This window comes from Ictalurus punctatus, chromosome 20 (assembly GCF_001660625.3).
Source record: "Ictalurus punctatus breed USDA103 chromosome 20, Coco_2.0, whole genome shotgun sequence".
Classification (NCBI taxonomy): domain Eukaryota; kingdom Metazoa; phylum Chordata; class Actinopteri; order Siluriformes; family Ictaluridae; genus Ictalurus; species Ictalurus punctatus.
Window position 1 is genome coordinate 5,914,257 of NC_030435.2, and position 16,287 is coordinate 5,930,543.

At 40.0% G+C, this 16,287-nt stretch overlaps 1 protein-coding gene across 1 annotated transcript; it reads right to left on the reverse strand.

Annotated features, from left to right (window-relative positions):
* Positions 1 to 349: 349 nt before the first annotated feature.
* On the reverse strand, positions 350 to 15,737 carry LOC108280635 (guanylate cyclase soluble subunit beta-2-like). The gene is made up of 15 exons (XM_053673809.1): positions 15,718 to 15,737; positions 13,663 to 13,757; positions 11,689 to 11,849; positions 8,188 to 8,287; positions 7,695 to 7,918; positions 7,393 to 7,486; positions 6,540 to 6,643; positions 6,184 to 6,400; positions 4,919 to 5,239; positions 4,391 to 4,539; positions 3,090 to 3,236; positions 2,646 to 2,800; positions 2,147 to 2,361; positions 1,271 to 1,375; positions 350 to 510 (listed from the first exon to the last, which is right to left on the reverse strand). Exons 1-15 carry the CDS (start codon positions 15,735 to 15,737, stop codon positions 350 to 352), a joined length of 2,268 nt encoding a protein of 755 aa, XP_053529784.1.
* Between the last annotated feature and the right edge of the window lie 550 nt (positions 15,738 to 16,287).

Consider the following 16,287-nt stretch of genomic DNA (forward strand, 5'->3'; position numbering starts at 1 on the left):
GGTCATATTTATTAACATTTTTAAATTGTCTTATGTTACTGGTAAAAATTAAACAAAGGCAAACTAATAAAACCTAATATAAAATCCTCTATACATGCTATAAAATGCCTCTAATTTTAGAATTTTTAAACAGCTCATTTACTACATGACTACATCTTCCAGCCAGTCAGAATTGGGTATTCAGACAGACCATGGAATAAATAAATAAACAAACAAATAAATAAATAAATATACATATAACGATATATCCACCAAGACTTCATATATGGCGTACACACCACTACACACAGAAGCATCTTTCAGACCAGACCAAAGCTATTACCGTATCTACCTGGGCTCACTGTGCATTTTAGGTCACCACGCAGAACCTGCTACAAACATGCCTTTTGTTTGGAGCAGGTGGAGGAGGTTCAGCTCCATCGGGACCTCGGCGTACGGCGCCCTCGTTTACCTCGAACGGCTCGTCTTCAGACCTGCTTCCATTGTGAAGACTTCCGTAATTTGAGTTACCTGTTTGTGAATTCAAATGCACAAGTACACATTAAGAAGTTTACATTATTTCTTTCCACATAATCTAAGCCTAATAATAAACAGATTAAAAACATGCTGTTATTGAACATACAGTGTGTTCATTATATATAGCAGTTGCTGATAAGCATTCGGTAACTTTATTTAATATTTATGCAAGAAATCTTCATTGTTAGCACTTTGTAACGTCTACTTGTAATGAGTGTTCAGGACAGACTCGCTTTTAACATGACAAGCTGTGTTTTTTGTCAACAGAAAGAAAAAAAAGCAGCTAGTGAGGGAAATGTTTACAGCTGCTATAACACAAGTGATAACAGGTACTAACTTGTTTCACTTTACAACATTAAATGTAACTTAAAACAGATTTTTTTTTTTTAATGCCATGCCATTCTTTAAGTAATAAATCAAATGTAACTGCTGAGAAATTGTGTGGTATAAGAGGAATAAAACATATCAGGACGTGTTGTAATTGAAAAATAAACAGCTTTAGGGTAGTAACTGCTTCAAGTCGCATTACACCACCTCACCGATGATTACTTTCCCATCACAGCACGTCCTACAGTTTTCATTCCTTAAATATCATTTCTGGACCACTGAGTCTTTATCACTGAGATGTTATAAGCTACAGTATATTTTCATACCAATGTTTTGCAAAAATTCACTTCAGAAAAAAGTATGAACATCGTAAATGCATGCCACTAATAAAAAGAATGTTGTAATATAGGGAAGTAAATTATATTACCTGTTAGACATTTAGTGCTGGCCAGGGCTTCAGGAAACAGAGATGGAGGCTTGTTGTCACTGTATCTCATTGCCACAGTGTGGCGTCTTTCCTTGTTCTGAAAAGCTTTTTGAAAAAGTAGAGAGAAAATCAAATCTAGCTTAATTTACCTGTGATGAAGGATTAATAGCTGATGGGAGACAAGTAAAAACAAAGTGGGCTTCACTAGGCTTGTGTCAGTAAGGAATTTTAATAAGCTAACTTTTTGCTAATACCAGATTAAGAAGAAATACTTCTTTTTTTTTTTTTTTGGAGACTAAAGATTTACTTACAGAGAATTTATATAACACATATTAAAGAACAATTAGTAAATTATCTCAAATTAAAACAAAATACGGAAGGGATAACCAATTCTTGCTAATAAGAACATCCTAGCAATTTACTACAAAGAATGTTAGTATGGTGGTAGACAAGACAGCAATTTCTTTCAGCTGTGCATTAAGCCACTGTAAGAAAAAGCGTGAATGTTAGTTAAAAATCTCCATTTTTTTTACTGAACAAATAAAGCATGGTCAAACCCACTTTGTGGCTATTGTATCATAATGCCAAGGCTCTTGAATTCACAGGTTAAAGTCAGCATGAATTGTAAGCGACTGCTAACCAATTAATTTCTTCACATCATTTCTGCTTCATTAAATTGCTTTAGCAAAAAAACAAAAAGCTGTAATGTGTACTTTTCAGGTGTCTCCTGTATTACCATAAATGCTACAGGTAGACTACAAATGTTGGCACCTTTGATTTTAATCAGTTAGCTAGCTGCCTTTGATGATATTCATGAAATAAAGTGAATTATTTTTTCAAAAACTGATTAATCAAAGGAATAGAAGCCCGGAGTACCTAGTGATGGTCTAAAAGAAGAAGGCTCAGTGCTGCAGTCTTCGTTGGACTCAACGGACTCTTGTCCTGAACCAGCTTCCCTCATCTGGCAGCCTACAATATCGTTCTGTGTAGCTTTGAGGTTTTTTAGAAGAAAATAAGTTTGCATCCTGCCTTTCCCCTTCACCTCAATCTCTCCACGTTCCTCTATCTGGAATTCCTTGTTCCGAAGAGCACTGGAAACAAGTCAGACGTTCCAAAGAATGAAGAATGATTGCAATAAATTGTGTTAAGTGTTAAGGACTATATTTGGTAATTAATGGCTCACTCTCAACCATTATAACTTGGCTAACAATGGATGAAAGTGATATGGCCAGTTATCAAGAAGCATTGCAACTTATTACAACTGAAAAGCTTTATATAAATAAAGACTTCTAGCTATTGTTGTTGTTGTTGCTAGCATTATCTAGGTAAAAAAAAAAAAAAAAAAAAGCATGCCTCTTTAAAACCAGAAACTCACTGATATACGCTGGGGCTGAGGTGGATTTTGTTGGGCAGGCCGTGACTCTCCATGCGAGAAGCCGTATTTACAGTGTCTCCAAATAAGCAATAACGTGGCATCTTCTCTCCAACAACACCCGCTAGCACCGGACCACTGTGTAAGCCCACCCGAATCTGGCGTCGCAAAGAGACAAGGCAGATCCAAGAACTCAAGTTCTTAGAACCCAATACTCTTCGCACATTTCAGTACGACCGTAGCCAATGTCAGATAGAAGATCTTGAGTCTAATCAATAATCAATGCCAAAAAAAACACAACCTTTGCAGCACATAATTAACTCTAAAATTACAAAACACACATAATAAAATTATTCTTAATTTCGCTAGTTTCAAAATCATTAAATGAGGTGTCTGTGAAGTAAGATAGTAGTTTAGGAAAGAAATAGTTACTGCTTGTACTCTCACCTGAATAGGGCCTCCTGTGATAGGGTTGGTGACCTCTTTGGCAGCAATGATCATACCAAGGGCAAAGTTAGCCACTCGCTCAGCATGACTGGATACTGGGATTGGGACACCACCCACCACCATGTAGGCATCACCTATTGTTTCAACCTATAAGAACAACATCAAGAGTTAAATTACTGAGTCTATATAAGAGTCCATTTGTTACATTAAAGTCACCATGAAATCAAAATGGAAGTTTTGTGGTTTTTAGTATAAATATGTTAGACTTAAGGTTATCTATGAGCTAGTATGCTCCAAAACAATGACAAAATTTGCATTTGGAAGATATATCAGTCTGTACAGGATTTCACGGAGGTTTTCTGTTATTGTTGCGGCCAAAAATGCTCGATTTTGCTGCAGCTTTTTTCAAAATTTGTGATGCAATTTGCTGAGGTTTTTTTGGTGCTTTTTTGCAGAAAACTACTTGAATTGGTAAAATTGCAACTGCATGAAATTGTTTTGTACGGTCTTTCACATGTTTTTTGGTAAATAAGAACTTTTAGCTACGCTCATGTTCAATGCACGTGAATGGAAGAGGGTTTTGGTTGAATGCACGTTGTGATGACGTCATATGATGTGTTTTGGCCCAAATCTGCAGGAAATCTGTGGTAATTTTGAAATTAAAATTGAAATTGAAATTTTGAATTGCAAGCTCCTGCAAATATTGCACCATTTCCTTGATTTTGCATTAATTTCTGCGATCGCAAAATTGCAAAATCCTGGAGGGACTGATATATGCATTCAAAATTTCTGTCTCTCTCTACCACCAATACGGATCAACAATTTTGATGAGATCATTCAGCACTTCTCAGCACTTCTTCTGTCCAATCAAATGCTCTCTAGAATCTGAAGTGTCCCGCCCCCCAACATTTAAAAAAATCCATGGTTCTAACTGTCAAGTACAGCTTAGCTCGGGCTATGAGTAAGCTAAACACTATTGGTATTTTAAAAGGGCGAGGAGCCACTCAATATGTCCCAACCTGACTTCCTGTTTCAGTGGAAATGACATCAACACAAAAATGTACACTAGTTTCACAAATGCTTGACTCCAGTTTCTTTTTTTATATACTTTTTGGGCAATATATTGGTGTAAAACCTCTCACATTCTGTATATTTAGTGGCATATCAATAATATGCCACTGTAACATAATAACAACCTCTGGGCAGTCTTGAGTGGTAAATTCTAAGAGGTAAAAGTGCTTTAAGAAAATAATTATATAATTACTTTATATTTAGAAAATACGAGTGTAGCCAAGGTTTACCTTGTAAACATTGTGAACAGTGGTGAGACGGTCGAATTTCAGGTACATGGAGTTGAGCATGTTGACGATCTGTAGAGGCTCACACTGTGAGCAAATGTTGGTGAAGGTTACCACATCACTGAAGAGGATGGTGCACTCCTTAAACTCACCTGAAGAACAGAAATAAAATGCAGAAACTAGAACTAAAAACAATTAAGATGCCCACTGTGATCTAGAATAGCTACAGGTATTGAGATAGACCTAGAATTGAACAATTCCTCCATTCTGACCATTTTTACTCTGCAAAGTTTACATATATTGTTCTTCTAAGAATAATAGTGCCTGAAGGATTATGATGCAACAAGAAAAAACAGACTCTATATCAACATTACTATATAAAGTAATGTTTGGTGTGGCACAAGGCTCTGCTCTAAGACCATTGTTTTTTTCCCCACTCATCGGTGATTGTGTGTTCTGAAAAAAGAAAAAAAAAACTCCACTTTTCCTTCATATTTCCCATCCCTCATCTCTAACCTTTTTTTCATTCACCTGCCTCCACTCGTTTGCCTTCCTTCAGCTGATTGGCTACGTGCTTGGGAAGCATGGCATACAGCAGGTTCTCAGTCTTCTGTTTCTCCTGCTCGAGATGCTGAGAAAGCTGGCGAAGCTGTTCCTTCTTGCGTTCCAGTTGGCTGGAGAGCTCCATCTCAGCCAGGCGCTGCTGATTAAGCAAAATGAGGTGCCGTGTGGCATCATGTGGAGCGATATCAGACAGGTACATGCGTCTCTCCTCCAGCTCCTGCAAGTTGCGCAGTAAGGGGGACGCCTGGTACAACATGCAGTGCAGAGGGGCCATCCACAACATCTGACCTAGGAAAAGAGAAATGGAGAGATAAGAGGTTACAGTTAATGGAGGCTGACTTAGTTTAAACGTTTGCATTATACTAATTCCAATCTAGAACTTTGCCCAGACTAAAAATGGAAATTAATATGATTTTACTTTCACATTCTCTCAATTTCTCTGGGATTTCAAGCTAAACTAAGCAGGCAAATGCACCACGGATATACACCAGCTTTAGAACATAGTAGGAATAGTGACTGTAATGTGCGATGAGAGGTAAAACATAAATGTGTAAACATTTTTGGGCAGGAATCATAACCAATCTCCATAGCAAGGGTCCAAATACAGGGAGACCGAGTTAAATAGGGATGATCCATAATCAGAGTCCAAAACGCAGGCAAAAATCAAGAACTGGAACGAACGTGGAGTAAAATAAACCAAGGCTCAGACATAAAGCTACTAAAGACTTTGTGACATTACAAAGAACAACAGGGTACACCACTGAACAGGTGAAAACAATCAGGTAACAAGCCAGTGATTGAACAGGGGTGGAGAAAAGATTAAAACAACAAAGGCACATGGCGTTTCAAACAATAGCACATGGAGAACCGATAACAAAACACATGAAATGAAAGCAGCGCTCATTTCACTGGGTAACCACATGGGAATTCATGACAGTGACAGAGAAGAAAATCAGCTCTAGACAGAAATCACATTTTTTAGACCGAAATCAAGCAAGCATTTTTAAGCAAACAGAGCTGAGGATTTAATTGTCGGTTTGGGGCATCTAAAAGAAAGAGAATTCAGGTCATGCCCAGGAAATAGAAGCTTTCACCAGACACATACACACCATGTTAAAATTTTCTAGGGCTACATTTTCCCTCTAGACTACACAGAGTGTCATTAAATATTTATGGCAAGTACAGACCCTGTATGAGTAAAATACAGAGTGTGTTCATCCCTCAGTTCCCACCTCTGAGCTCAAGCATGGGCATCTCCTTCCAGTACTCAGGCATCATGTCTCGCCGAGTCTGCAGGACAAAATGGCTGTTGATGAACTTGCGAATGCTGGCGATGGTAAAGGTGACCTCGGGATGCAGAATGGTAAAATACTGATCCAGTCGGATCCCTCTGGTCTGCAATCCAGGGACGATCTTTTGGACTGTCACCCCTGCCTGCCTTACCCTCAACTAGATGGGTGGAAGAATTAAGTATTTAGGCAGTACAGTACTGTTCTGGATAGTTTTTCTTAAACAGAAATGGATTGCATCATATACTTAACCTAAATGCTTAACATGTATATATTACAATATAATCATGGTGGCTCACTTGTTCATCAAACACAATATGAAACGGGAAGGCATTGCAGAATGTCTTCAGGTCTATGCACAATTCATCTGGATAAATTGGCTCAAATCCCCTTAAAAGTCTGCCTAAGTTTACAACAATCAAAAAGAAGAAAAGAACATTTAACAGAGCAGAAATGTTTGATTTTGCATTATTCTTACATTTCAACTACACAGGCAATAATCATGTGCACATTTAATGATAAAATGGAATCCATAGGTTATCACTGGGCGTTCCTCGGTCAACATGGGATCTCCAGGTAAACAAGAGGTCCTCATGGCTCCCCCATGAGATGAGGTGTATTCATGGGGAAATCATAGGGTATGTATGCAGGACCCCAAAAACTTGATTGTATTTACAATTAGTGTGTCATGGAGGGCACCTAAAGCCAAAAATGTCTTTGGGACGTTCATGAAGTACATTTGTTACCCCCATAAAAATTCCTATACAACCCAGTGGATGCTGTAGGATTTCCATGAAAGTCCCACGATCACCAATTAAGAGCTGAAATTCTATAATAAAGTCAATAATCACAGTGAATGTTCTGCACACAACAGTACAATGACTTACCCATAAAAAAAATTCTAATGGATTTTGAGAAAACACCCATTAAAATCCAGTACTGCCAAATCACACTGGCCTTTGAGTTCAATAGCCACTGGAAATTCTTTTGGGAATCGCTACATTTTAATAATGGAATCCCATAATCTTCCATGAATTTTCTGATTTTCCATGACAGTACAGATTACAAGTCAACATATTCATTTTTTATTTATACAGAGAACTATATAGATGAAGTGGAAAAAAGTAAATATTATATTTATCTGCCTTTTACCTTTTCCCAGCTGCACTAAGCTTCTGATTGTCTCCCAGTGGTTCCTACGTGTACCGTATGTGAGTTTCGTGCTCTCTCTTGATCGCTCAACCTCCTTGAAAGAGATCAGTAAAAAAAAAAGTTTTATAAATTATTTAGTGGCTTTCAGGTTTACTGTGATGGACAACAATATCAATATTAATTATCCCCCCAAAAATGATGGTAAGTACTGAAATTATGCATGGGGGAAAAAAATATTGGTCCCAGCTACAAAAACTACTTAAAAAAAAACAACACAAAAAAACAACAAGGGTACGCTTTACCTGCTTGTTCATATGCACTGTGTTGATTCTGCACCCTGAGGCATGACTACGTTGTGATGGTGATGCATTTTTGCTGCATAATTTTTCGGAAAACGCAGGCTTGCTGCTTATAAGAAATACAACATGCTCTTTCTTTCCTGTTCTTTCCACCTCCTCCATCTGATTCACAATCTTCATGTCTATTTGGCTGTTAAAGAAGTCCTTTGCTACGGCACCAATGATGCCTAAAATCACAGTGGAAGACAATGGGATAACTCATTTGCCTTGTGCCCATGCTTGCCTTTACAACAATGATTCAACATGATACTGTTAAATATAGGATGGAAATACAAAACCATGGTGCCTGAGATGGACGGGCACATTTTTGAATAATTTTTTTAGTTTCAGTGCTGAAAAACTATTTACAAGTGTACGATTTACAAGTGTTAAATGGCATCAGTGCCATATCAGTTATTGGTTGTTTGAAGGAACAAATTAAACACCTTTGTCTCACCTGGGACAATGTGGCAGAGCCCACTGCGGTCCGAGTAATAGTGCAAGAGCATGGTGCCATCGCAGTTCTTTTCTACTCGAAATGATGGTGCATTCATCTCCTGCAAAAGGATGTTTTTGCATGTATCAACATACAGTGACGGCTCGTCCATGGGTTCAGGTGAAGCAGAGCCACATCATATGATTTGGTATGTCAGCCATTCAACAAATTTTAATCTTCATAACATCCTCATTCACAACTCTAGACATTTTAAATTCTGGTGAAATACTAATGACCTCTTTTGAGTGCCCAGTATATATATTTTTTAATGTTGCTACAGTATTTGACAGATATCTGTCATCTCTCTTCTCTGTCCCCCTCATCCCCCTTCCCCTACCTCTCTCAATGCAGATGACTTTGCCACTTTCTTTTCCAACAAGGTTACATCAATCAGGAAACAGTTCTCAATCCCAGACATCCATAGACCGGCTCCTCCTCCATGTAACTCCCAACTGAAATCCTTCTCTCCCATCTCAGAGACTGATGTCTCTAAACTCCTCCTCTCTAGCCGTCCCACAACCTGTCCTCTGGACCCTATCCCCGCTCACCTTCTTCAGTCCATCTCTCTCACACTATTACCTGCACTCACACACATCTTTAACACATCCCTCTCTACTGGCACATACCCTACCTCATTTAAGCAGGCCCAGGTTACCCCACTGCTTAAAAAACCATCACTTAACCCTGCTGTAGTTGACAACTACAGACCGGTTTCCCTCTTTCCTTTTCTTTCCAAAACTCTTGAAATAGCTGCTTTTAATCAACTCTCCAATTTTCTCACACAGAACAACCTCCTGGACACCAAGCAGTCTGGCTCCAAGAGCAACCACTCCACGGAGACTGCTCTGCTTTCCATCACTAAAGCCTTACAACTAGCAAGAGCAACCTCTAGATCATCTGTCCTCATCCTACTTGACCTGTCTGCTGCTTTCGACACTGTGAACCATCAGATCGTCCTGTCAACTCTCTCCAGCCTGGACATCACTGGAACGGTTCTGTGCTGGGTGGAATCCTATCTCTCGGACAGATCCTTCAAGTTATCATGGAGGGGAGGTATTTCTGAAACTCAGTGTCGCGACGGACCGACAGCCGGCGCGCATGATAAGAAAATCGCTCCTTCCCCGACTGCCGCGCAGGTACAAAGCAGACAGCCTCGTGCCAAACACACCATCTGCCGGAAAGACCGTCACGGTTGGGGCGGTACCGTCGACGCTACACCGGCCGGCGACTGGGGAGTCCGTCGGGAAGATTCCACCACTCAGGCGACAGCGGAAGAGTATAAAAGGACGCTCTTCCGGCCCTGCCGGGAGAACGGCTAAGAGACAGACTACGTGCGCGCTCTTCAGCAGCATAGAGGCATTCCGACCTTTAGCACGACGGTATTCTCTCGCTAATCTCTTTCTCTCTCTCTCTCTCTCTCCTTCTCTCCCTGAAGGTTCGAGTGCGGACGAGACCGCCGGATGGTGAGATTGCATTTGACGGTGGATGACGGCACGGGAAACCCACACACACCTCTTGGGAACCCCGACACGCCCTCGAGAACGTCACAACGCCAGCCACACCCCCACAAAACCCCTCACACTCACACACACTCGCCTCCTCACAACAGACAGCTCCCACACAGACAAATAAAACCCCCATATTGACTAAAACCTGTCTCTTGTGGGTCTGTGCTCCGCCCTTCCCCGGGCAAATTCCCTTACACTCAGCAACTCACAACTGGCGTTCCACAGGGGTCAGTTCTGGGTCCACTCCTCTTTTCTATCTATACTACATCTCTAGGGCAGGTAATTGAGTCTCATGGCTTCTCATATCATCGCTATGCTAATGACACCCAGCTCTATTTGTCCTTCCAGCCTGATGATCCATCCGTCTCCGCACGCATCTCTGCTTGCCTGTCGGACATCTCGGTCTGGATGAGGAAACACCATCTTAAGCTTAACCTGGCAAAATCTGAGGTTCTCGTCATCCCAGCCTGTCCCTCAATCAACCACAACCTCACTGTACAGCTCAGCTGCAAGGTCCTGTAGGTTCATCCTGTACAACATCAAGAAAATCCAACCCTACCTCACTGAACAGGCTACACAGATACTAGTCCAGGCTCTTGTTATCTCTAAACTGGACTACTGCAACTCACTGCTTTCGGGCCTCCCAGCCAGCTCCATCAAACCCCTTCAGATGATTCAGAATGCTGCAGCGCGCCTCGTCTTCAACCAGCCCAAGAGAACCCATGTCACACCCCTCTTCATCTCCCTCCACTGGCTTCCTGTAGCCGCCTGCATCAAATTCGAGGCCTTGATGCTCACCTACAAGGCCTTGTCTGGAACAGCACCCTCCTACCTCAACTCTCTCCTGAAGGCCTACGTTCCCTCTCGCAATCTGCGATCTATTAGCGACCGGCGTTTAGTAGTTCCCACTCAACGTAGCGTAAGGTCCCTTTCCAGAACCTTCACGCTAACTGTTCCTCAGTAGTGGAAGTAGTGGAATGAACTTCCAATCTCAATCTGGACCGCAGAATCTCTCACCATCTTCAAAAAACAGCTAAAAACCCACCTCTTCCGTGAACACCTAACCAACTCATAAAAAAATAAATAAATAAATAATAATAATAATAAAAATAATTTGCACTTACACCTCTACTCTGTGCACTTTACTTCTCCTGGAACTCAATTAATGGATCTTGTATGGTAGCAGTACTTGTATTGTTCTCTGCTTGATATATCGCTTTGCTTGTATTTTTCTCATTTGTAAGTCACTTTGGATAAAAGCGTCTGCTAAGTGAATAAATGTAAATGTAAATGTATAATCCATTGTTCCATTGAATTGGTTACTAGAAGTTGAGCAGCATGCTCACTGCCCAATTTAGCTACATAAAGTTATAATTGCACCTAGTGGTCAAAAATGGGAATTGCAACAAGCACTCGTAGAGGCCCATTAGGGTAGGAATGACGCTTCCCCATGCTTGGGGGTGAAGCAGCAGACAGAACAGTTAATGACAGGACTGCCACCTTATGCCAAATTGAGCAAGATTATGTTTTATAGCAAATAATTGGAATGAAATCTAATAAATCAAAAGGGCAAAAAAATCGTAAGTGCACACAGTGTCTACAATGTACAGAATCATTTCTATTGTAAGATATATTACAAAGTTTGGCTGAGGGAAAGAGGGATTATGAAGTGGATAATGTCCGTACATCAAAAAGGCATGAGGGTGACCTTGCTTCCCAAGCAAAGGCTGAGGAAAAAGTAGAAAAATGTGCATCTCTTTTCCACTAAAAGCATTTAAATACGACACTGTATGCTGGACAACTGTATTTTGTTGATTGCAGATATGCCATTTGATTACGTGATTATTCACAAAATTACCAATGGACTACATTATTCCATTCTTCCTTCCAAATGCAATACTCAACAGGGCATTAAAATTCTCCTCCAGACACACAGGGCTTGGTGCTCGCCTACCTTATATGAGTGCGAGAGGTAGCCGTGCAGTGCATCCAGATTTTCGATAAACTCAAAGAGGTTTCCTCCCAGTGTGCGCAGCATGTGATCATATCCTGATCTTTTACAGAACTCAAAGAAGTACTCTCCAAATTGCCTCAGCACGGCACTCGCTTCCACATCTTCAAAACAACAAACAGAAAAGTTTCAGTCCAACAGATCTCATATATTCCACTGTAAAGAAAGAACTCTAGAACTGAACATTATTGAATGAATTAGTTAACATGAACAAACCCATCACAGGGCACAATCACTCACACAATACACAAAATTTGGAAAAGCCAATCAGCCTAGAATGCATATCTTTGGATTTGGGATGGAAACCGGAGTACCCAAAGGGAACCCAGAAGCACGGAGAGAAAATGCAAGCTCCATACACACAGGGTAGAGGTAGGATTCGAACCCCAAACCCTGGAGGTGTGAGGAAAACGTGTTAAGCACTAAATCACCATGCACCACTTAACTCCTACCATAAGTAATAATAGTAATAAAGTTTATTACTACACATTTATTAAGTGACGATTGTTTAAATGTTGACTAAATACACCTTCACTGACTAAAGGTTATTCAATCCATGACTAAAAATATGTCCACATACAGCATCTCACAAAAGTGAGTACACCCCTCACATTTTTGTAAATATTTGATTACATCTTTTCATGTGACAACACTGAAGAAATGACACTTTGCTACAATGTAAAGTAGTGAGTGTACAGCTTGTGTAACAGTGTAAATTTGCTGTCCCTCAAAATAACTCAACACACAGCCATTAATGTCTAAACCACTGGCAACAAAAGTGAGTATACCCCTAAGTGAAAATGTCCAAATTGGGCCCAATTAGCCAATTAAACACGAAAAAAAGAATTGTTGCTCTACATAAAGATGGCCTAGGCTATAAGAAGATTGCCAAGACCCTGACACTGAGCTGAAGCACGGTGGCCAAGACCATACAGCGGTTTAACAGGACTGGTTCCACTCAGAACAGGCCTTGCCATGGTCGACCAAAGAAGTTTAGTGCACGTGCTCAGCGTCATATCCAGAGGTTGTGTTTGGGAAATAGACATATGAGTGCTGCCAGCATTGCTGCAGAGGTTGAAGGGGTGGGGGGTCAGCCTGTCAGTGCTCAGACCATACGCTGCACACTGCCTCAAATTGGTCTGCATGGCTGTCGTCCCAGAAGGAAGCCTCTTCTAAAGATGATGCACAAGAAAGCCCGCAAACAGTTTGCTGAAGACAAGCAGACTAAGGACATGGATTACTGGAACCGGAACCATGTCATGTGGTCTGATGGGACCAAGATAAACTTATTTGGTTCAGATGTTGTCAAGTGTGTGTGGCGGCAACCAGCTGAGGAATAGAAAGACAAGTGTGTCTTGCCTACAGTCAAGCATGGTGGTGGGAGTGTCATGGTCTGGGGCTGCATGAGTGCTGCCGGCACTGGGGAGCTACAGTTCATTGAGGGAGCCATGAATGCCAACATGTATTGTGACATACTGAAGCAGAGCATGACCCCTCCCTTCGGAGACTGGGCCGCAGGGCAGTATTCCAGCATGATAACGACCCCAAACACACCTCCAAGACGACCACTGCCTTGCTAAAGAAGCTGAGGGTGAAGCTGATGGAGTAAACAGAGTAAACCCTATTGAGCATCTGTGGGGCATCCTAAAACGGAAGGTGTAGGAGCACAAGATCTCTAACATCCACCAGCTCCGTGATGTCGTCTTGGAGGAGTGGAAGAGGACTCCAGTGGAAACCTGTGAAGCTCTGGTGAACTCCATGCCCAAGAGGGTTAAGGCAGTGCTGGAAAATAATGGTGGTCACACAAAATATTGACACTTTGGGCCCAATTTGGAAATTTTCACTTAGGGATGTACTCACTTTTGTTGCCAGCGGTTTAGACATTAATGGCTAAAAAACTGAAAAGAATGATTTTACCAAGAAGCTTGCATGCCTCTGCAACAAGTCGCATGGTGATGTCATCTTCGTACACCTCATATGTCATGAAGGTGTCTTGGACGCCTGCTTTGTCCCTACAAAAACAGAATTTATTCATCAAATTATGAAACAACGTAAAGGAATCATTCATGAACAAAATGTAATTTACACAAATGCTACATTTATATCAAACATATTTTGCTCAGACAAAACATCCCGTTAACACAAATAGTGTCAAATAGTTTATGTTAAAGTATTATTAATAATGAAATCAAAATTATATCAGTTCAAAAGTTTGCATGTCTTTTTCTGAATGATATGTTCTCCAATAACTTGTATGTCCACTCTATATCTGTAACTCCCTCCAACCTCTTTTGTATCCTCTAAACAATTTTTTTTTTTTACATTTTCTCAGTTATATTATTCAAATAGATAACAGTAGGCTGTTTCCCTGTCTCCTATTTCTTCCAGATAGAAAAAAAAAAAATCATATATAGAGAAGTATATAGAGTATATAGAGAGTATATAGAGTAGTAGGCAGTAGAAGTATGTCACAGTGTCGACACATTATCTCAAGATTTTCATAATTGTCATTTATTAGCTCAAGAATTTGAGTTATCTTAAAATTTGTATTTATTATCTCAAAGGTCTAACTTATCTCACAATTCTGACTTATCTCAATGTTTAAAAAAACGTATTACCTTTTATTATTTTGACTTATGCCAAACTTTAGGCTTATTATCTCAGAATTATATGCAAATATTGCAAATGATGTTTCCTTTTTAATCTTATTTAGTGTATAGCTCAAAGCTGTTTAACAGGATAACCTACTATTAGCTAGGTAATAGGAATACCAAGTAGGCAGGTAACTAGCTTTAGTTTGTTAGCTAACATAGTCATTCAAGCTGCTATTCCTGTAAAGGATGCATGTTTTCTACACTCACTGTCCACTTTGCACATTCATGCAGTTTTCTAATCAGCCAATCACATGGCAGCAGCATAATGCAAATCAAAAAATAAATAAAAATCATGCAGACTGCAGGCTGAAACACCTTGTTGATGAGAGAGATCAGAGGAGAATGACCAGACTGGTCGGAGCTGACAAGAAGTCTATATTAACTCATATTTGAGTTACTATAGTTAATGAGGTGGCTGAACTACAACAGCAGAAGACAACATCAGGTCCACTCCTGTCAGCCAAGAACAAGGATCTGAGAATATCATGGTCACAGACGCACCAAATCTGGACAGTTGGAGACTGAAAATAGACTAGGTGATCTTTTTCCCCTAATTTTCAACTGTCCAGTTTGGGTTCCAGTTTCAGCAAGGCATGTCCTTCCACAGAACTGTCGCTCAATCACTGTTTATTGTTTTGTTTTTTGCACCATTCTGTGTAAACTCTAGAGACTGTTGTGTGTGAAATTCCCAGGAGATCAACAGTTTCTGAATTGCTCAAACCAGCTTATCTGGCACCAACAACCATGCCACGGTTGAAGTCACAGAGATCATACTTTTTCTGCATCCTGATTGTTGAAGTGAACATTAACTGAAGCTCTTGACCTGTATCTACATGTTGTTGTTGTTTTTTTGTTTTTGTTTTTTTGTTTTTTGCATTGCACTGCTGCCACATGATTAGTTGATTAGATAACTGCATGAATCTACAGGTGTATGGGCTATACATAGGACTGTACTATATATACTATCCAACAAACAAATCCTCTTCAGTTATCCAAATGCTTTTCAACATAATTCGACATAATATTGCAGCAATAACAGGACAATTCGTCAGAATATTTAAATAATGCCTTAAATTTTGAGAGAAAACGTCAGTGCCCCATAGGGAGCTATCAGACAGTGTAAAGTACATCAGTTTTCGGACACTTGTGACACGTGTGATTTTTGAAATCTAATACTGATTTAATAAGCTAACTTTACTGTTTAGCTACAATGTAGTCCTGTAATCTTCACTAAAGTGAAAAGTTTCCTTTAAAAAATAAGGTATAAATGTGGTGTCTTCTCCTCAGTACACAGCACGAGCGCGTTTGAGTCACTGACTCTGTGCTCGTTTCCGCCATCTTGTGGACAACACGGATAATCACCTGAGTTTATTCCACATGTCCTCTCCAAATTTATCGATTACCAGCGACTTCAGACACGTGTTAATAAATCCGTACTGTTGGTATTAAAGAGAAAGATTTGATTAAATATAGTTAACATATCATAAGGACCCATCAATTAAAACAGCACTATGTAGTAAGACTTCTGCAGCCTATGCACTTTATTAGGTTGAATAAAGTCTGAACAGGTTAGAGAATTAATAATTGAATAATGACAATCGATAACATAAATGAAAATAGCACTAATAGGTTTAGCAAGCATAAGATTTGCACTAAAGTTAAAAACAAACAAACAAACAAACAACAAACACAGTTTAGCAGGCGATAAGGATGTAAAGACCTAAAACCAACTACTGGATGTAGCTAATATTAAAATGTAAACATCTTAACCATTTAGACAATTCTGCCAAAATTCTTACCATTTCACTGCCTTGTTTTTGTGCACAGGACAGGATCCTTCATTTTCAGTTGTATGTTGCAGGGGTGAGAGAGCAACGCAACAGCCACA

Coding starts and splice junctions, on each gene's coding strand:
- LOC108280635 (XM_053673809.1), bottom strand. CDS start 15,737: ATGGCGGAAACGAGCACAGA. Junction 8,288..11,688: donor ACCTCTCGCACTCATATAAG/GTAGGCGAGCAC, acceptor ATCCTTTTGCAG/GAGATGAATGCACCATCATT. Junction 6,401..6,539: donor ATATTGTGTTTGATGAACAA/GTGAGCCACCAT, acceptor CCACCCATCTAG/TTGAGGGTAAGGCAGGCAGG.